Source organism: Mercenaria mercenaria, chromosome 11 (assembly GCF_021730395.1).
Source record: "Mercenaria mercenaria strain notata chromosome 11, MADL_Memer_1, whole genome shotgun sequence".
In the NCBI taxonomy this organism is placed as follows: domain Eukaryota; kingdom Metazoa; phylum Mollusca; class Bivalvia; order Venerida; family Veneridae; genus Mercenaria; species Mercenaria mercenaria.
The window spans coordinates 47,437,422-47,460,895 of NC_069371.1; the positions used below are offsets into that span (position 1 = coordinate 47,437,422).

The window sequence follows — 23,474 nt, forward strand, 5'->3', positions numbered from 1 at the left end:
ACACATTTTAGTCCGTGTAACTGGAAATTTCAAGGCTAGGACTGAAAATGCATTTAGTCATTTTTTTTTTGGTCAATGAACCACATGTTGGACGAGGTACAAATATACAAACCAGCGATATGCTTTGGAAAAAAACGATTTGTTTAATACAGATTATATAGTGAGTGACTGCTTACTTTAACTTTAAACTGAGGCGGTAGTAACTGAAAAGCGAGTAGTTGAAACATTGCTTTCGAGCAGGAAAATAATCTTCAGATGCTATTCCACAGAGGAGATTATTTATTATTATTATTATTATTATTATTATACTAGATTTATATAGCGCCCTTTTCATGATCAATTTCACGTTCAAAGGCGCTTTACATAGTTCAAATGCAGCCACACAGGGCGCATAAGTCATCCTCTACTAGTACAGACACAGAGCGATTTTACCAGAGGGACAGAGTGAGACAAAGCCCCCACGACAGAGAGATCAGAAATCAAATACAGGCTTGTCCGGCTAACTTAGCCTAGCTCGTTGCGAATAGACAGCCTGGTTCTTTAACGTGCCCAGTATATATAGCACTGATACACGCAAGAGATATGGCAAATAGAATGAACATTTCGTCTGCAAACTTATTCCCATACTTTCATTTTCTTTTCTTATCTCTATCTGTCGTATACTATTGCCAGTTTTGTTCTGTTAAAAGCATTCTATAAAAAATAAGAAATAACAAGGAACAAAGAAATAATTTAATAAAACATTTTAACTATGAACAATTATTCTCAAAATAAGTATGCATGTGTTGTTAAAATGATTCAAATACTGAAGTGACATTTTCTGTTATATTCAAACACTTTACAAACACAATGTTAATGATTGACACTTTCGCAAATGATTCACAACAATTTTCCAGTTTCACTCAATTTAACAAATGAAAATAACACATTTTACTAGATATGTGGTAAAAGCAGAATATGTGATGTTTGTACATTCTAGGAAAAATGCTTATCATTCAAATGTACCTTTCCACGAGGTCATGAAAATATACACGATCGAGATAATTGTTCTCTGAATGTAAATGGTATGATGAAATTATTTTCCGATATTGCAGCTGTCCCTGTTGTAACAATCCTTTATAAGTTGCAAAGCAATTTTGAGTAAATTCGTCCATCAGTAATGTACCTGGATTTCAAGCTCACAATTTGCAGTGGAACAGGTATCTGACTCTTAACATTTGGTTGCAGGGTCAAAGACTCAAGGTGTCATACGCACATCGCTATACCTTAGAATTTGGTTTTACAATCTCTGAACAATGAAATCTGGATGTTTGACCCTACCAGATAACATCTAAGTGTCCGATACAATTTCAAATAATTCAGATCACAAAATTATCACAAAATAGACATATTCTTCACAGATTGCTGTAAGTATGTAACACAGTATCAAATGTACATAATGTTTTCATGCTTCATACCGAAAATGTTACGTGTCCATTTGATGGTTTTGTAGCATTTGACATGTCGTTAGCAGTACTGCTTGTGCTCAGAGGGATATAACCAGTGTCCGAATTTTCATACTGTTTTGTTGTCCGTCTGCCAGAAGCAACTGAAGTAAATTGTGTTGCTGACGACATGCTGCTTTTGCGGTTAAACTTTGCTGAAGAACCCAATGTCATATGACGCCCAATGCAATTTCTAAGATATGTATGTACCTGGAAATGATATTGTATATGTTATAACAATTCTATTGAAGTGAGAAACAAATTCTGTTTAACAGTTAAAAGTGATTTCTCTTTTTTAGCATTTATTACATCCTAACGTTATGAACACATCAAAATTACAATCAGTAGGAAAAAGTGTTGGCACATTCTATAAATATTACGTTCAAACTGTTATAAAAATTAAACCGGAAAAGGTCTTAAAACTTAATTATTACACTTACTTCACCGTTAAGGAAGCAGAATATAAGTGAAACAATGGCCCCCTGAAATAAAACAAAATAGTCAATAGAATAACTTTGCAGATTTGATCTTATACAATACGGCTACTTTAAAGTATTTTTCTGTTTACACCTACAACTGAAATATCTGAATTTTAATTGAAAGAAATAGGTGTCGAACACGCTCGATTATCAATATTATGACTACTGTTTTCTACGAAACCATGGTAAGCAAGAGAAAAAAGGCTTGATATGTTTTTAGAAAATTGCCAATGTCTTCGTGTTAGGACTAGACAAGCAATGACTTTGGTATTTTGGTAGAAATGTATGGTAATAGTAAAAGTCATACCTTATTCAAACACATTCAATTCTCGTAGGCTTCATACGAATATTCTCAAAGGAATTACAAAATAGTAGCATGTAATTCGGTATGAATACTTCAAATTGTAATTATTTGTATAAATATATAAAATATTGTTAACCTTTGTTTGAATTTAGTACCAATGAATATACCTGTGTGTTGATTATCACTGACTGTATTATTTCGTAAATGAAATCTACTTTTGTTCCCGTTTGTGGTCGATAAATAACGACAAACTGTTGAATTCCAAACAAGGGTACCAAAACAAATGTTGCCTTCAGCGCTTTCCTGGAATAAAACTCAAAGCCTATGAAAATTGCAACTATGCCTTTCAATAAAAGTATCCTCATTTATTTTCAATTATTTGCAGACGGGCGTAAGAAGTGGTGTTGCCCATTGGCTATGCTTTCTACACTGTATATATAAAATATAGCCTTAACAAAAATCAAGTAATTGTACCCCCCGACAACAAAGTTGTAAGGGGGGGGGGGGGGTATACTGGTTTCAGGTTGTCTGTCTGTCTGTCTGTCCGTCCGTCTGTCTGTCTGTCCGTCTGTCCGTAGACGCAATCTTGTGCGCTCCATCTCTCCTTATCCCCTTGACACAATTTAATGAAACTTCACACAAGTGATCAGTACCAACAGTAGTTGTGCATGGGGCTTGTTAGGTTCTTTTAGAAAAAAAAATTGCAGAGTTATGGGACTTTGTTTTCTTGTTACTATACTATATACATAGACACAATCTTGTGCGCACCATCTCTCCCCATCCCCTTGACACAATTTAATGAAACTTCACACAAGTGATCAGTACCAACAGTAGTTGTGCATGGGGCATGTTAGGTTCTTTTAGAAAAAAAATTTCCAGAGTTATGGGACTTTGTTTTTTTGTTACTATACTATATACATAGACACAATCTTGTGCGCACCATCTCTCCTGATCCCCTTGTCACAATTTAATGAAACTTCCCACAAGTGATCAGTAACAACAGTAGTTGTGCATGGGGCATGTTAGGTTCTTTCAGAAAAAAAATATGCAGAGTTATGGGACTTTGTTTTTTTTTTGTTACTGTACTATATACATAGACACAATCTTGTGCGCACCATCTCTCCTCATCCCCTTGACACAATTTAATGAAACTTCACACAAGTGATCAGTATCAACAGTAGTTGTGCATGGGACATGTTAGGTTCTTTCAACGACAAAAATTGCAGAGTTATGGGACTTTGTTTCTTGTTAACATACTATGTACATACAGTCTGCATATGCAATCTTGTGCATGCCTAATCTACCAAACCCTTACACACAATTTAATGAAACTTCACACAAGTGATCAGTACCAACCCTAGTTGTGCATGGTGCATGTAACATTCTTTTAGATAAATATTCTGCATAGTTATGGGACTTTGTTTTTTGTTACTTTACTGTATACATACAGTCTATATACATACAGCCCACGTAATTATGCAATCTTGTGTGCGTCAAATTGCAATGTACTGTGTCAGTGCATGCGGGGGGTACATTCATCACCTTTAGTGATAGCTCTAGTTTTATCTGGTTAGGTGTTCAATCAAGAATATTTACTATCTTTGAAATTTAGTGAATTCTTACCTGTAGTTACTTGGTTCATTAGGATGTGCTTGAAGTTTTGTACACAGTATTCTTATTATATTACCCAAAAATATCACGTTCACCTGGAAAACACATATCATGTATTCAGTATTTTCCTTTAAACATATTATCTCAGCTCAGATATATACTGTAGCAAGGTATTTTTAGATCAGGTTTGACAAGTTATGACGTCACAAACACAAAACTGTACTAACAGGTAAATTCTTTTTAATGATAAAACGTGTAAACATTCTGGACGAAGGATGAATTATAATAATTATTGGTTTTATCCATATGTTTTTACAATTATAAAAAGTGAATAATCAGATACATACTATAGCAAGGTATTTTGATATCAGGTATGACAAGTTATGACGTCACAAATACAGGTAATTTCTTGTTAATGATATACCGTGTTAACATTCTGGACGTAATGCAAAGGATGGCTTATAATAACTATAGGTTTTATCTGTAGTTTTGTTTTTAACAAATGCTTATATAGTGGACACAACTTGACCCCGATGGGCACAACCTATTATTGAAAAGGAGTGTACGTAAAACGCTTCATCTCTTTGAATTCATAAATTTATCGTGATATAGATTAACTGCAGTGGTGGAAGCGCTTGAATTTAATTGATACTGCACTGTATACAAACTTATTCCATATACATATACACGGCTACCCTAAGCACCCCTTACTTCTACAATGAAATAATCGATATGAATAATCAGTCTAAGGTCAACCATCGCGGTCAAGTTGCAACTACTATATTTTTTGATAAAAATGCATAATCATGTACTTTTCAATCTGGCTTAAGTACTTGATCTTCAAAACGAAGACCTGAAAACGACCCATTCACATTCGTCTTCTGTATATTTTGGATTTCCCATATTGCTATTTTTATTTTCGCAAATCTATTTTTATTTGAACCAGTCAGACGACTTGTTCGAATGTCAAAGAGTAAGAAAAATGTGCAGTCATTCCAGGGCTCCCGGGACCCCTCGCTTACAGAGAGCAAGTAGCCTACCGACTGGGCTAACCGGCTATCTGGCACGTTAAGACATAAGAATTGTGAATATCAAAAATCAAGGCTAAATATAGATTTGCAAAATGTTTTAAGTTAAGCTCTGATTGGCTAGCGAAAGGGTCGTCAGAACGAGGCTGTCAGTAGCTCGTTCTCAGATCCTATGGGAAGCGTAACAGAACAGAAGATGTACTTTAGTCAGACTGATGTACTTTTATACTTCAGTAATCTTACTCTACAAACAAACTACAATTTACTTACGGCGATGCATAAAAGGTTGGGAGCGTACATCAGCCATTCATAAACACCAATATTATGAACCCAACAACTGAAGTATAAAGTAAAATAAACCAACGTTTAGAAGGAAAAATAGGAACGTTTAAGTTCGAAGTCAAACAAAAGGTGTTCAAATTCTCGTAGCAGTATAGGATTATATAAATTCAAAAAAATAATACTGTCTTGTGAAAACATGCTTTAGTAAGCTGTTATAAGCTTTTGTGACATACGACATTTCACTGATGCAAGTAATTCAAGTAACACAGATATTTTTTAATTTGTCTAAATGTCTTAACAGGTCAAATGAGAACACCTTCGGCAGTTATCACTTGGCCTAAATTTTAATAAAGAACATATTATCAGCCTGCACATGAACCTAGTTTTCAGACGAACCTATTTTTGAAACTGAAAAGTTTTTTTTCTGAAAAGAATTCTTCGAGCCGGTTCTAGGGATATGTTGGTGTTACACAATACATTATCTTATTAACACATTTCTTTTCATTACGAATAGACTCAGTCAAACCGAGTCTGCTAACATTTGGCTTGTTTGCTTTCTTTGCTTCAAAATAATATTTATAGATTTTATTTTCACTTTAAGAGATTCGATACATCTGCTGAAAGATATATAATACAGAAATGTTACATTTCGAAAACTTTAAAGATCACCAATATCAGCCCTTGTTTTCATAAACTTAAGCTTAGTGACAATATCTGTCTACGTGTAATAACTAATACGTATGTAGGTTTTGCAGATGGCATTGAAATGAAGTTTCATACAGAAATTAATATTCATGCAATATTTGCCGACAATGTCTTACGTATTTCATATATAATCAATCAATCAGTTTATTTCATTTGTGACATTAAAATTTATAACTAACTTTGTATTGAATCAAAAATGTTATTATTGGATAAAACAAAGATTAAACTGAAAACATAATTGCATAGACTTAAATGTTATGTTCCCAAATAAGAACATTTATTAAATAAATTTTATAAATGTCTGACTTGGCCTTGATGCAACACTGAAAAAACACGGATCCAATATGTAGAAAATCAAATTATACATTGTTTGCGAAGCAATAACGAAACCTAATATTCAATGCTTATACTTCACTAGGATATTTGTTCTTAAGACATTTACTGCAAGTATAAAAAATCCTCATCAATTTTTTTACTTGTACTAAATATATCAATTAATGCTACATTTATAATTCGATGTCATGCAGAAACTGTGGGGTGTTAAATATCTTCCAGATCTTGATGTGTGAAGTATAGTTAAAAACAAGAAAACTTGTATATTTACATAGAATATGCGTAGTAACCGTTCAAAATTTCAGATACGTGAAATAATTTCAGTCTAGTATAAATTTAACCCTTAGCCTGCTGCAGGTGAATTTAACAGTCTTTGCAAACAGCTTGGAACCAGATCAGACGCCGATTAAATCGGCGTCTGATCAAGTTCCAAGCTGTTTGCTACTCTGACAATATGTCTTCCAATTTTGGAGCAAATTGAATGAACTTTACAATTTTAGCAGAGGACATTTCCAGCAGACGACAATTTATCTAGCATGCTAAAGGTTAAATAAAACGCTTATCTGCTTTTTTATTATTTTTATCAAACAATTAATTACATGCGATAAGGCAGACAATGATGCTTCAAATAGAAAAAAAAACTATAAACATTTATAAGAAACATGATCATGCAAGAATTTGTTGCTTACTTTTTGTCGAAGACTCCATTGGTTGCCCGTATGATAGAATAAATGGTTGCCGGTACCCACGACACGACTGAAAATCAAACCAAAGCATGATTTCATTTTACACATCATGTCTAAATGCCTCAAACCAAACAGACTTTGACTCAGCTCCACACATTTCATAACCACATACCAATTTAGCTCAAATAAACAGTGTCCGTTTGGGAAACAATGCAGATAAAAGTTATTGACTACATATATTTCTTTAACTCAATGAAACGACGACCATTAAAATAACACTATTGAAAATAGTATGCATGAATCGCCTAAGAGGTCAAAGCGATCAACAGAAGTAATGTTTCACATGTTACAATTTCACAATAAAAATATTAAGAATCATCTTAAAGATCAAAGCGATCAGCAAATCTTACAATTATTGCACTATAGAAAACGGTATGAATTTTCTTAGCGTTCTAAACGATCAGCACAAGTAATGTTGCTCATTCTACAATTTCACTATGAAAATGTTATAAATCATCTTAAAGGTCAAGACGATAATCACAAGTCATATTGCATATCTTACAATTGCACTATTTACAACTGTTACAGGTATACCTACACAATTGACTACAAACAAATCAAGCATGTACATATTTGGGCATTAGTGTTAAATTATACTTACTCCATCCAAAAATGTAGTAGAAAGTTAATGATTTTGGAGTGGCAAAGGCATGAACAATCAGTCTGTGGAGATAAAATCCCTCACATACCATCCAGAAAAACGTAGTTGTGCTTGCATAGCGTGTAAGGATATATAGAAACTTACATCCGCTCTGAAAGGAGAAGTTACTCACTGTGTACAACTACACATTAAACGGGTCTATAAAATTACTTTAAAGAAAGTGCATGTTACAACCAAATTTAAATGTTAAGGTAACTAATTTTAAATTGCAATCGTGGTAAAATTGCACTGCTTGTTTGCACTGGAAAAGTATATTTGGTTTTTGTAGCAAGCCTGTATGAAAATTATTTTCAAAAATAGACTGTACAATAAAACAAGATTTAAATAGTAATGTAAAATGTGTTACATTATGAAAAATAGGTGGTAATTCTTCTATATATGATACGGAATGATACAGCTGAGATAAACTTCAATATACATGTATGCACAAAATCAACAATTTTTGATGATTTTTATTTATAATTACCAATTATCATCAGTAATATAACTATCTATAATTCATTATACAATTTTTTTTTGTTTTCCGAGTACGTTATTTCATTATCATGTTGATCATCGCATTTTTTCATTTTATGCAATTAAGCTAAAAATACGTAATATGTAAAATTAAGCGTAAAATATACTACATGTACGTGAGGGACTTTAAGACAGCATAAACATTGACTGATACCTTGAAGGAAGATTAAAATTTTGTAATATTTCAACATTTTAATTTACACTATGATTGTCTAGGTATTGATAAAATATTTACATATAAAAGTTATTAAACAGGACAAGGAAAACATTCAATCTTTCCAATTTAGTGCGACGTTAATCTTTGAAAGCGTTGTGTTTGGCGCAAAAAAAACAAGGATGAATATCCAACAGGGTAAACAACATTCTAAAAACGCAGACTCCCAAAACGTAAGACACATTCCTGCTTTTTGTAGGCACTCTAATTAAATTTCTGGTTTAAAACAAGAACTAGTTATTCAGAAACAAACCTGTCCTCCTAAGTAACTTCTCTTAACTCAAGAATGTCAATAAAAACAGAAAGTGACAATTTCAATAAATTTTATTGCAGACTATTTAAGAATTGAAAATCCTTAGGTAATTCTAATTTCCTGCAGTTCCTGCACTTTTACTAGTGAACTAGCATAATTACTTAGAAGGATTTGCATAACGCCTTTAATTGACAACAAATCAGTGTTTTGAAAAGATATGACTGTAAAACTCTCATTACAGCAATCCTTTGGGAAAAGATAACAGTTCTTGTACTGAAACTTGTCATCAAACAGACGACTCTAACCCATTTTTTATTCAGAAAAAAAATCAGTTAAAACGAGAAATACCAAAGCATTTTCTGACTATATATTCTGCAATCTGAAATGTTGTCCGAGTCACTTTTTAAATGGAGAAACTATCAAAGAAACAGAGTGAAACTTCAATATCCCAAGTTCATACAGAACTATGATGTTGCCACTATAAAATACGTTGTGAATTATTTGAACTTATGTTTCCGTTATTATTATTCTTGTTTGCATTCTTTGCTTCCGAAGAATCTTTTTACAGATTTTATTAACTATCACAACAGCAATCTTTAAGTGCCGTATGGCGGCTGTAAAAAGTGTCTCTGTACTTGGATTCAGTGTTGCTATATTTTCCAAGTCAGCTATTATCATTCTTGACAGCATTCTTTGCTTCCAGGGGATCTTTTCACAGATTTTATTGAAAAGAGGATGCCCACCTTAAACATATTACGTTGACTGTTCATGGGGAGCATTATTCCATGTTCATCTAAACACCGAAGAAGAATGGCTTACAGTCTAAATAATGGCATTCGGATAGAATAATAACGAATACTATTATAACAATGCTATACAAAAAAAAAAACAGAACTTACAGAATTTCGATGCATGATAGTGTTATGTATTTCGTTCTGTAGTCTATCCAGATACACTATGAAATCCCACAAGATGATTACAACACATGTCAGGACGAAAGACAAAAACAGGCAGATGTGAAGTTTTATTCTTTTCTGCACTCGTAATTGTCTGAAACAGAAGTACATATGCGTGAAGGGTGTTGTACTATTTTTCTTCTCATAAAAGGTAATCAAACTGAGACTTATTTTAATATATTGCGTTAGATGTTTCCATATGATGATGTAATAGCTTGAATGTAAGCCAAACAGCAAATATTTTAGAAAAAAAGAGATATGTTAATTAGATTTAACGTAGTTCTTTGCGTTTTTATGTATATGTACAATTAAATATTCCACCTTGCATCGTCATTTATTTACGCAAATTCTGTAAAAAAAGTCACCCCAAACCAAACTGGAAACTTTGAATATCGTCTTCTATTTTAATATGCATATTCTGTATGAAAGGTCATCCAAACAGGAAACTTTGAATATTATCTTCTGTTGAAAAATATACGCAATTAAACAAAATTTATATATAGAAAATGATCGTCTACATCAATGTACAATGTATATCAAGTGAAAACAATCAATACATTTATTTCATACTTGATTACTTTACGATGCCTATCAAAGATCCATGTCGCCGCATAAGGAATGATGTTCAATGCTTACACAAGAGGACAAAAACACAGCAACACAATCTAGGCTGAATAAAAATCGATGTGCTTTATACTTCAGTATCTACACTTATGTGTGTGTTTGAGGATACTAGTAAATGAGGTACATGTAACCGCCGGAATATAAATTATATTTGTCATAGAAATTATATAACTAAGCTTAACCCGATCAAGTCAATACCGAACTTTAATAATTATGAACAATTCTGTACTTTACTTTGGTATGCTGTTGGCTTATTTAAATGGTTTAAGATCCAGAGTGGTGATCTGCCTCCGACGGTCCCTATTCATATGTACATTGCTGAAGGGTATGGTAAGGGGATGCTGCATGCTCTTGGAACATGACTATTCCTTTTACATATCCGAGATTGTTAAAGACGACATTCGTTATGTAAAAAGATGTGAATGACATTCCTTTGTTTTGATTCACTATCGTATTTCATTCGGCTAAATGTTCTTGCGAATAATCTTGCGTTATTTTAATCAAAGGAGACAAAAAAGACAATCTAAGTTGGTCTTTAAACGATTAAATACGGTGTATTGCAATCTGTTTAATGGTTTCATGTATCTCCAAACTAATGACAATGGTATAATTTAAATCATATTTTTTCTGCTTATTTACTCAGTCTGGTAAAATCATCACATCCTTCTGAACTAACACTAAAATCCAATGTTTAAAAGAAATATTCTGGCGGCACGACATTCTTTCTGCTTTGTTTTGGTTTGGTATCATAATGGTAATCTTCTATTTCGTCCAAAATTCAGACACTTAAGCCGATATCAATTATTTGTCCTGTAACGCATGACTGTGTTATCTTGTCGAAATGAACATTATACAGACAATAATTTTCATTACGTCACGTAAAAAAAAATCTCACTTTTTATTGATATTTATATCTTATGTGCTTTAATTGCTTGTACAACAGGCATATACAAATCATACTTTACCGATATATATATATTATACCAGCCGGAATCGATCGTACATAAGCCTTATCTTAACGACATGTGTATTATGTAGATCGTTGTCGTTTGAAGTATACATTTAGGAATTGTATAATTATTATACAGAATTTAATGAAATACACTTAATGATTAAGTAAGCTTTAACTTATAGATATGAACTTTTATATAGGAATGGATCCAATAAATAACACTTATCAATAAATCTGACCTTACATTTAAAATAATATAATCTGAACTTTGCGTATTATAAACTGATAAATATGATACAGGGTTGGAAGGACATGAGATTATTCTGGCTTGGATCCACTGTATTGCACGTATAATAAAATAAATTTTACCTTACAGCTATCAATATTTTTTGTCTTGCTGAAATTGTTTGCACTAACGTAGAAATAATACAAAATTAATGTATATCAATAATATTTTAGCTGTAATTCAAATATTCGAAGTCTTACATTATTGATAAAGATATCACATAGTTGTGTGGACTATACTTAAACTATGAAAAGTTTTACATATGTACCTGATTAATGCGAATATACTACAGGTTGAGATGGACTACGAATATATAAAGTCTTACCTTATTGATAAAAATATTATTTAGGTTGGTTGGGCTATAAGTAAATTATAAGACGTTTTACCTGATTAATACAAATATAATACAGGTTTAGACTGACTACAAATACATAAAGTCTTACCTTATTGACAAAAATATTATACACGCTGGGATCAACATGACCAGGCTGACTATGTTACACGCCAAAGTTACATAAATAATCACTTCATGGTTCTGTAATTAATAAAGAAAATATGTACAACCTATGCTCAACATATATGTCACTGTGTTAGTATGGATACTGAATGGTAATGAATTATGTTGAAACAATTTTCATAGTCAGTAAGGATTTTAAAACAAACATTTAATTACAAGAACAATGGTGATAAGACGGACAGCAATTTGAAACTAAGGGAAGACGATTCTTATTTTATCGTTTGTGTGTCATACCCATAATACAACAAAGCGGTTTTTAAGATTTATTCACATCAGTTCTTACTCTTTCGATAAAACAGTTTCAGGTAATTATCACATTTTTCAGACAAACATTTGTATGTAATGTCTTACTGTATACTTTTGTGTCACTTTGTCGATCTGAGTTAAATAAAGGCAATGTTGTTGTTGTAAATTATGATATAACAATAAGTTTACTTTGTAATTTGCTGGCTAGTTTAAGTGTGCACGTAGCGCAATTGCTTTTTAACTGAAATCAATCTGTTTTAGCGAATCGAGCAAACTCAAATATGATAAGCTTTTGTTAAAATTAAAACAAAATACATAATTCCTTTCAAGGTATTGTTTATTGTAACTTTAGCGTATCGTTATGCAATTCAGTAAGGAACATAAAGAGTTTAAAAGTAAAAACGACTGGGTGAAAAGATGTATAAAATTTCCCTTTGATGATAAAAACATGTTTGTTCTCAAAGTTCAAATACACAAATTACCTCTTTTTGAACACAGGTGGTATAATTTGTCCATTCTGATCCTGTGCTTGGATTTATCCACCATGTTCCATTTTCAGTGCAGTCTTTATATGCCATTTCTGAAAAGATAGGACAGACTTATTAGTTTGTTTGTTTAATATACGCTGTTTTGTTAACTTGTTCCATATATAAAACATACATCTTGCTGTGTATTTATATCGATGACCTTCTGTCGTATAAATTCATTTCTGTGCGGAGCTAAAGCACAAAAACCCTTCGCTTAAATTTGCCATTAATATATATGAATTTCTAATGATCTGTTTCCTTAATAAATTTGGACGTCTTTTGATTTATTCATACGTGGATTTATAACCAATTCTGAGAGCAGCATTTCATCTTTGAGAGGTTTATACCATATTGACATTTATTGTTGCTCTTTGGATCCATTATGTCTGGTAGTATCTGTCATTTTGTCATTGTGGCCGTGTATAATATTATTATTATGGACTGGTCAATATTCTGGAATTATTAAAATATCCTGTACATTGGATCAATCTCTGATACAACTTCTATCATACAGCATTACAAAATAGATCAGCATGGTATCCTTAAAGCATGAATTTCCAAACGCTTAAAGACTAAGCAATGACGGTCTATGTACACCGTGATTCATTATAAAAAATCAAACGTAAACTACGTTAATATTGCTGACACATCAGATTCTAGTAAAAAGTTCATTTAGTTTAAAAAAACAGTATGCATGGATTTTGAAAACAAGAACTAATCTTAAAACATGTAATATGTCCGAAAATTGGGATAGTTTTTCTATTGGTAAGTTACATTGTGGACTCATTAATTCTTTCCCGTTAATAATACGTAGACGGCAGTCAACCATTTACTTTGATATTGACATTAGCCCAACTTGCTAATTCTATGGGCTGTTTTTTTTGACTTTCAATTCATTTTGTGTTTTCTTTTACTACGAAGCATGGTTATTGTTTTAGCAGCACTTTTAGAATATACTGAGATAAATAATATTTGTCATTTGGAGTCTGATCGCATACCACAACTACAATGTTTGGTCACATATTTTCCACTTATCTTATATAGTATGTGTGTGATTGAAATAAGCTTTAGTGCATCAGACATGAGTCCGTTTACGTTTATTTTTGTTATATAGTCCATTTTAATTGACCTGGCGGGGCGTGGTTTCGCGACTGTCCACTTCATTATTGTGGAGGGTATGTAGTATATTTGGCAACCTGATTTCTTATTCACTGGTCATCTACCTTGCATTGTAATCACTGTAGCTCTACCTATTTTGCTCGTTTAATGAGAGTACCATTATTTACATAAGCCAGAGGTTAAGTCCGCCCCGCCAGGTTAAATAAAACGCACTATAACTTTGACACGATTCTAGACTGCATGTGTAAAAAATAGTAAATAACTGAAGCTACACGAGCTGCATGTTTTCGGCAGTGAGATACATCTCCGCACGCTTGATAGACAGATAGATTTATTTCGGTAAAAGTATACATAAAACAAACATTATCAATAAGATGCATGTGCTAAAACAAATAACAAACACAATTATATACAAATGAGCTATGTAGTGCACACTAATACCATGGATAATACAGGATCCTAACTGGTCTTAAGATGGAGTTTTATAGCACCCTTGAATTTACTAGGTTATTCAATATTTCTAAGACTCTGAGGAAGATGATTCCCCAGTGTTATCCCCTTGAAGGCAAAAGACATTCTACCAAAACTACCGATCTTAGGAAACGAACAACGCCATTATTATAATTTTACTTATTATTGTAAATGTTGAAAGAAATGTACTGTTTCTAAATGATACACCAAAAGCCTGTGCCCTGGAGCTTCCGTAGTATATATAAAATCGAGTTTTATGTCGTGATTATTCGCATTAAAAGTTGTATAGCGGGCTGATTTAGTAATTTACGTTTACGATTATTGATTCTGGTTATATGTACTTTTAAGTTTTGTATAGAAAATCCTTTTTGTCCCTGCCCGAGATGAAAAATGCCATACTAAGCTAAATAGATATATTTGGTCAATGTACATGTACATGATATTATATTGTTTAAGATAATATTTTCATCACTTTTATGTCTGAATCTATCTTTCCTCATCTATTTTTTGTTAACTAGAGCTGCAATTATTTGAGTCTATGAATTGATCAAAGGGGCCTCCATGGCCGAGTGGTTAAGGTCGGTGACTTCAAACCACTTGTCCCTCATCGATGTGGGTTCGAGCCTCACTCGGGGCGTTGAATTTTTCATGTGAGGAAGCCATCCAGCTGGCTTACGGAAGATCGGTGGTTCTAACAAGGTGCCTGCTCGTGATGAAATAATGCACGGAGGGGCACCTGGGGTCTTCCTACACCATTAAAGCTTGAAAGTCGCCATATGACCTATCATGTGTCGGTGCGACGTTAAATCCAAAAAAAAATGAATTGATCAGTGTCATTTAGAACTTTTACCCTAATAAGTAAAATCCCCCGTATTTGTTATATAATAATGGCGGCGATACGACCTCTCCTTTGAACAGAATCCATCAAACACGACTATAATTACTTTGATTGCTACTTAAATATAATGCCATCAGCTTCTTTTAGAAAGATCATATTATTTTAGAACTCCTATGGCATTCTAGATACATCTGTCTGATAACTACCTTAAGGCTGAAACATAATCGTTTGTACATGTATAACATTGATTTTGTCTTGAGATACACAGTAAACATGTTTGTTACTGTAATACTGTTAAGTTCCGCTTATGCCACACTGACGTAAAGCATTATTATGATCGTTTACAAGTTCTGTCTTGTAGACATTAAGACAAACGCATGAAGTCGAAGAAAATATCTTTTTCTATCCGGTTTACGAAGAAAAGTTTTAAGATGTATATGATGACTGTATAAATGAGACTATTCAGTGATCGTATGAAGGGGCTTTTTATTAAGGAAAAAATAGTGATTGAGAACTTTAGAATTTGTACTTTTTGGTTAACATGGTTGAGCAAGTTTACCTAAAACATTATTTGAGCCGTGCCATGAGAAAACCAACATAGTGGGTTTGCGACCAGCATGGATCCAGACCAGCCTGCGCATCCGCGCAGTCTGGTCAGGCTCCATGCTGTTCGCTTTTAAAGCCTATTGGAATTGGAGAAACTGCATGGATGCGCAGGCTGGTCTGGATCCATGCTGGTCGCAAAGCCACTATGTTGGTTTTCTCAAGGCACGGCTCATTTATTATCATTGATATTTACGGGGATATGCGACCATATTCTGAGAATAAGGCTCTAGTATTCAAGCAAGAAACCATTTTATTTTACACAGACATGGTATATTTATTTTAGATATAAATTACATATCATGATATCTTGGGTATATTTTAAGTTATATCAGTGTAGTTTATATGCCATAAGTTATGGTCGATAGGTTTGTAAAGGAGTTCTCTATAGAATTAATATATATTCTCAATATAACTTATTAAGCAGAGCATTACTCTAACTAATGAAAAGACGCAAATCTTTACAATTATATACTGTGATAGAGCATAATTCATTTTCTATTAAGAAAATTTGCAGAACGACTTTTAAAATCGCCCTTTAACAGAATCTATGAGCCAATTCGTTTCACTTTTGTGGCTTATGTTGTTTTGCTGCTAACAACCGGCCAGGCGTTCGTTTGGCTTCCCGGTACTGCCCGCATTTTTCCAGTTTACTCCGATATGCGCAGGTCTTGCGAAATAGGCAAAGAATCGGGTAAACATTTGAAATTTTGGTTAATACCAGTAAAGGTTGAAACATACTGCAAGAAATGTTTTGCTAACTTATTTGAAAATCGTTATAAATTGGAAATTTAAATTGTTTTATTTGCAGCTCACGTGGCTGGTGTACGCTAAAGCGTTCGTTTATTAATAAACCGGCGAAAAATAATTCTTGCAGCTTACGTGGCAATTATGAAGCCGATAGGCCCTATAAAACACCAAGAGCATACATATATTGTTTCATCGTTTTCGCCCAGAAATGCGGGAAATAACTTCATATTAAAAACTTAAATTGTTGAACGTTCAATTCGAGCGATAATTTGCTTAATGGAGTGAAACTTACCTTTTGAAAAATAATTACCATCTTATTACAGATGTCAACATAAACAGATTATGTTAAGGAAAATTCACTATATAATATTTTCTTTTTGTCTGCATTACAGATGTATAGCTTCGTGCGTCAGAATATCTTAACAAAACACGCAACATGACCTTACTCGAAAGTCCCAGAGGGACATCTTTGTCCTCTTTGAAACGGATAATTGCAACAAAACCTATTATTTAAGGGCTTGCTAATTGTTAGAGAGAGTACTCGCACTGTTTTACGTGACAATGAACAGAGTTACAATGTAGACTGAAAATCGTATTATACCTGTATTACACGTTTTTCAGTGAATTATTAAAAAAAAAATATGCTGGAATGTATCTCGTATTTAAGCGTAAGAGATTGAAATAATTCACAGATTTTGAGCAACATAATGGTATAAATTCGCTTTGTAGCAATAAAATAAATACATATGTTGTTTTACATGAACATGTAAGATAAAGACACGTTTCACTGGTAAAATTCTCACCTTATATATGTAAATAATAGGGTAACGATAATGATAATATATTCTAAACTACTGTATTGCATCTGGTGTCCACTCAGTCCTTCCCTGATTGTGTTCCATATTATTAACTGTTTGGTATAACAGTTAGTTAAAGTATCAACGTAAAAACATAAAGGTTTATAATGCCGGTATAATTGGGCTTCCTATTCTCTGTGTTTGAGACGGAGAAAGCATAATGCAACTTATCGTCACATTTTAAGTAAGGAAATAGAAAACAATCAGCTTACACGTTTACTGTTTTTCTAAATAAAAGAAACTAAGCTTTAACGGACAGAAAGGACTGAAAGCTTCAATTGTACAGTTTCACAGAACATCGCTAGCAAGTTATCCCATTATAGACTTTAAACGAATGTATACATATAAAGGGAATGCGAAGTCCTTAGTAATTTCCTGTGTAATCTAAAGAGTAAAGGTAAAACAGAGAAATTTTACCGCATGTAACTCAGTATTTTTAAAAATGTCTAACTCTGATTCCTTCTATATCAGAGGTAAATTCACTTTGAACAGCAAGAAATAGCTTATCAAATAGAATAAAAAGTCCAATTTTGTACAATAAATTAATAGAATCTCTTACTAAAAAAGGAATATGGCAACAAAATGACCAAGTGGGGTTTTAACCTAAGTCCCTTTGAAATATTCAAGTTAAAGGTAGGTTTATGGTAGGATTTTTTTGAATACTTATACTCTTCAAAAGGAGGTACAGTATAAGGTATCTAATACTCATTGATGCCTGATAATAAGAGGTTTCAATGTCCAGATTGTACGCATGCATGCTTATTCACTTAACATCATTTCAAGCAGTCTCAAGTCACTGCATCTCCGACGGGGCGGAGAAATCAGTTTCAAAATGTATAGAATTACGACATTATTGCTTTTGCGGCAGGAACGCCAAATACTAGTAGGAAAATATGCTGCTTGTATAATAGTTAACCCTTACCCTGCTTAATTTCTATAATGGACTTGCCTATCTTTCAATTTGAACAATACCATTAACTGCTAAAAAGGGTTGCTTACCAAAAAGATACTTGCTGAATAGCGAACAGTGCAGATCTTGATCAGACTGCATGGATGTGCAGGCTGATCATGATCTACGCTGGTCGCAAAGGCAGAATCAATCCTGTCAAGTGGTAAAAGTAGAAATTTTCGTTACAGGTTTAATAAATTGGGTGCAATCAAATTTTCTTCTACAGTTCGTTTCAAGTTGAGGCTGATTAGCAGAAGTGTTCAATCTTTCATGGATTGAAGTTCAAACATCGAAATGATTATGCAGTTATTAGTCTAGCCGCTTCTAGACGACTAACCGATAACATATTCCTGGCATCAAAATCTCCTTTCACAATCTATCAAATGAAACTCATACATCTTCAAACAATATCTTCTTACGCACATAGGCAATAAATGTCTCTTATGCACAAAGAGGCAATAAATCAAAGTATATATATAATTATGTAGATCATGGGCTGTAAATTTATACTCTGACTACTTGACATATCGCTAACATTAAAGGTTGACGAATGCCTAGATAAAATCGTGCTAAGAACATATATGCACGAAACACGCAGTACCTTAATTTAAGCGGCAGAAACAAAATATCAGTAGTGAGACATTGCATTTTTCATACCCTATCACGATATTACCGTATGTGTAAAACATGGCTTAATGTAATCAATGTCGACATGTAACATAGATCTATTAAACATTGATACAATTATCTTGACACTAGTGGTCAAGGACTCAAGGCGGAGACGAACGCACTCAAAACTTAAAGAATGGACGACATGACTGCATAGAATGTGACAACTATAATTTTATTCGACAGTATTCATACTTTGGTTTAAAAGTTTGAATAGATATATGTCGTCTTGGAAGCAAAGCATAATTTTAATAGAATTTATTTATTATTGCAAAATCGAAACTAAAGAAACTAGCTTTAAACAAGTAAATGACCTCTATCATAAACTATGAAAAGGCCGAACAAACATCGTAAAATAAAAAAAAAAACTATTTAGAAAAAACATTTAAATGTACTTCTCGTGGCACATCCAGCTGACTTAGGGAAGATAAGTCTACTGTTCCGTACTGATGTGCCTTTAAAAATATCTTTTATAAAAATAAGCAATTTTCAAAATTACTGAAAACGATATTTAGCCTAGTTATGTGTAATTGCAGCACTGGAACAATATTGCAAAATCATAAAAACGAAGCTGCGTAATTATTTTTTGAACATTGTTTTCAAAGGTGATGTGACCTGCACAGAATGTAGATCCTTCATGCGATCCTTTTCTGGAAATTAAGGCATACATTAGCAAACTAACAATCATTTTGTAATATAGTATAAATGTGTCACATGCTGTTGTTAAATTGCCATGTAAAACAACATTACTGTTCTATGATTCAGTGATCCTCAAATTTGTTAAATGTATATCCATCAAAAAGTTAAACCGGTTCATTGAGCCCTTCGCACTTGATCCCTAGAATATTCAAAAGTACAGGTCTATGCCATCCTCGCCAGTTACACACTGTTTACATATAGTTGTGTGTGACGCAGAAAAGTGTTTTACTAACTTTCCAGAATTTAAAATGTGGTAGAATTAAATAAAACTTCAAGGCCGTTAACGGCCATCAAATTTCAAAAACAGCCAAAACAGGAGTTAATACTAAGATTAGAAGATACATGTGCCAGTTATTCAAGACACTAAGACAATTTCAAAAATCCTATGATATATAAGAAAGTTAAACATGATTTTGTTTTTAATTTGAACACAATCCCATGAAACAAACCTCGGGGATGGCTTCTTGTTCAACATTCTTGAAAAGACTGGAAAACTAATGTATTCGTGCAGCTGTTATTATTATTATACCAGATTTATATAGCGCCCATTTCATGACAAACATGTTCAAAGGCGCTTTACATACAGTAAACGCAACCACACAGAGCGCGAAATTCGTCCTCTACTAGCAAACTGACAAGAGGAATAGAGTGAGATAAAGCAAGAATACATATAGAGAGAAATCCTTACAATGCAGTTAACATCAACCGAGGATCTATTACATTGTAATGACAATTCAAATGAGTACGTTTCTAATTGCTAGCAGTTTTCTTGTATGCATGAGCTGCATATTGTGTGTATGGTAAAATGTAACGTAAGAAGAGCGACTTTTACAGAGGTAATAGAATACGAAAGATCAGATTGTTCGTGATATATAAATCACAAGAAGCATTTCTGTTATTTCTCAGAATTGCAATAGCTTGGATATCGAATGTACGTTTGTTACATATATCAGGAGTCACGTTTGTATTTTACAGTGGAACATTTATATGTGTTGTCACTGGCTATCTGAAACGCTTTTAATACATATAAATGTATAGGAGAATTTGGTGAAAAATGTTGAAAATCACCGTGTTAAAATCATTTCTAACAGGAAGAGTTCGCTGTAATTTTGATATTGGTTGACATAACGCATAAAATCATATAAAACATTTTTTCTCTTTTTCTTTTTATAAATAACACCATCAAAATCAATAAATTGGCCTTTGTTATATTACTTGCATAATTACCAAAAACGGAATGAAATAACTTCATACACGTAATAACAGATGTCATCGAGTTCGGGATATAGTTCCTTTACTTAATATTATATAATATTTTTTTATATATCTATTATACTTATAGTTTTCTCCAGCTGCTTATCATTGTGTTACTATTATATGTAAGTTGCATCCACTTTATAATAGGTTAACTTACAAAACTGTTAACTGATTTGTAAAACTTTCTATCTGACATTCTGATTTCCCAGCTGAAACGCAGATACAATTGTTTTATTAAAACTTCAGATCAGACTTAAACTTCAAACCTAAACTCTAAACTCCCAGCTTAGTCTCCAAACTAAATTGATTACTCTCTGACTGTACATTTTCCCACTATAACTAAGGTCACACCCCAATCATTCTATCATCCATTACACAACCAATCAAAACATATCAATAAAAATATAGAACTTGTCATTCATAAATATAATAACTATATTCCAATGTGTCCTTTTGCATCCAACCAGAGGCAATTGTGTTATCCTCCTTATTAGCATGATACAGACTTTTGAAACCGATTTGCATAGCATATGTTTTTAAATTTTTGACTCAAAGGTATATACTAATTAACCAAATCTCAAAAGCAACATCAATAAGACCATATCATATTACTTTGATTATATCATGGTATGTATTAATCTTCAATCTGTATCAAGGGTATTCAAAATATTGTTGAATTGAAATGTCATCAACACACATTCAATTGTCTTTGATATTTCGCACGCCCGTGATGAATACTACCACAACACATGTGTACGAAATTACAGTATTACAATCATTACTGGTATTACCATTTCAAATTGCGTCCAGTAAAAACTGTAAAAATATTCAAATGTGACCATCATTATGAAAATAAAACAAAATTTTGTGTTTTTGTAAAAAAAAACCCAGACAAAATGATATTTTGTGTTTCTACCAGAACACCATCTATATTATTTCACATTTGTTGTATCTTATTAATAGTTTCCCGTAAAACTTAAGCACAAGTATGTTTGGAATATTTACAACGACAAAACTATCGTGACGTGTACATATAATTGATCAAATGGTAAAAGCTTTAGACAAATAAACTCTGATAAATGAGCATCACATATTGAGGACTATATGAAAATCACTGTAGAAAACTTTATCGTTTGACAATTCAAATGAACTTACCATATTTAAGAAATAGTTTATAGCAAAAGAGTGTTTTAACACTATTTATGCACGATGGGCGGTTATACGTCGGGCGTAATAATTGCAGGAGGGCGCAGCTCGAGTGAAATTATTTATACGATGTATTACCGCCCGAGTGTATAAATAGTGTTAAAACACTCTTTTGCTATAAATTATTTCGATTCTAATATGCCCTTAATCTAAAACAGTAGATAAAATATAGAAGCGCTCTTTCTTGGTCGCAACAAAAACTTTGACTTCACCGCACGTTTACGTGACATCATTCTAGAGTAAGAGTGTTTTAACAGAGACAAGCATATGAGAATACTAATAAGTACAATGTTGGAAAAGAATTAAGTTCCCTAAGTTAAGCTATCATGGAAAATTATTAGGGACTATGTAAAACAAAACTTACTATTTCAGAATACGTTTGCCACGATACATGTATTATTTTTTTATATTTAACAGCCACACCTTCTGTTGAATTATTTATCAAATAGGGTAAATGAATGGTCAAATTTTAATGAACCTTAACAGAAAGTATTTACACAGCTTACATGTTCTTCTTGCATCTAGCAAATTGACCAATACATCTATTTCAAACTCTAGCAGTTTTGGCTGCGTTTGACACCATTGTGTGCGGACAGATGCTCTAATAGTGTGAACTCTAAAAAGGTGACTGGTCTTAACGTTTTCATAGATTTTTATGTATTACACAGCTGTCGTTGTAAAATATTTAAAGCTCGCTATAGGAGAGCAGTAGGAATGTAGGCCTAGAGATATGACAAATTAATTTGTATTTTGGTCGACATATTGGCATGTCAATTATATTACCGATATATATCTCATTGATTTACAATTGCCAAATGGCTATGTACCTATAAAACTATCATTCTGAAAATGTTTCAAAATAAACGTCAGTCAAACTCTCAAAGATTTGTTTTAAGAGCTCTTAATCCTTATCTTCTTTATTCTCTACCAACGTTATCGAATGTAGTATAATACTGACGCAGATACTATCATATATATATAGAAACAACAACAAAAAAAACTCCATTTATGAAGCCTAAGTATTCTTCGTTGTGAGTATAGGAAAACGGCAATGATGCAAAGTCTGCTTTATTGTCCCTTCAAAACATCCCGAAATATCCTTGGGCTGTATGTTTTCTTTTTGGCAACAATGCCTTATCATTTGGTCAAACAGAATCGAAATTGTAAGAGACACAGATTCTGTATTTATTATGCTCAAATAGTATCGAAATTCTTTTATTTCTAAACGTTATACAAACAGTGTAGTTTGGATTAAGTCATTCCAGTCTCTGTGACAAAATTCGGGCAAAAATACAAAACATTTCATGTGATTAACAAACTTTTCCAAATATA

General features: G+C 32.8%; 1 protein-coding gene across 5 annotated transcripts in view; it reads right to left on the reverse strand.

The window, feature by feature from the left end:
• Nucleotides 1-717: 717 nt before the first annotated feature.
• The window catches only part of LOC123532362 (calcitonin gene-related peptide type 1 receptor-like), a 199,788-nt gene continuing 177,031 nt past the window's right edge, over nt 718-23,474 (reverse strand). For all 5 annotated transcript variants that reach the window (XM_045313783.2, XM_053517370.1, XM_045313780.2 and 2 more), the window contains exons 2-11: nt 12,680-12,777; nt 11,878-11,969; nt 9,516-9,666; nt 7,574-7,724; nt 6,916-6,982; nt 5,177-5,243; nt 3,891-3,973; nt 2,435-2,570; nt 1,925-1,966; nt 718-1,694 (exon numbers count right to left, since the gene is read on the reverse strand). In XM_045313783.2, the coding sequence (XP_045169718.2) occupies nt 1,452-1,694; nt 1,925-1,966; nt 2,435-2,570; nt 3,891-3,973; nt 5,177-5,243; nt 6,916-6,982; nt 7,574-7,724; nt 9,516-9,666; nt 11,878-11,969; nt 12,680-12,777 (1,130 nt within the window). In that variant the 3' untranslated portion in view covers nt 718-1,451. The remainder of the gene's footprint in view (nt 1,695-1,924; nt 1,967-2,434; nt 2,571-3,890; nt 3,974-5,176; nt 5,244-6,915; nt 6,983-7,573; nt 7,725-9,515; nt 9,667-11,877; nt 11,970-12,679; nt 12,778-23,474) is intronic.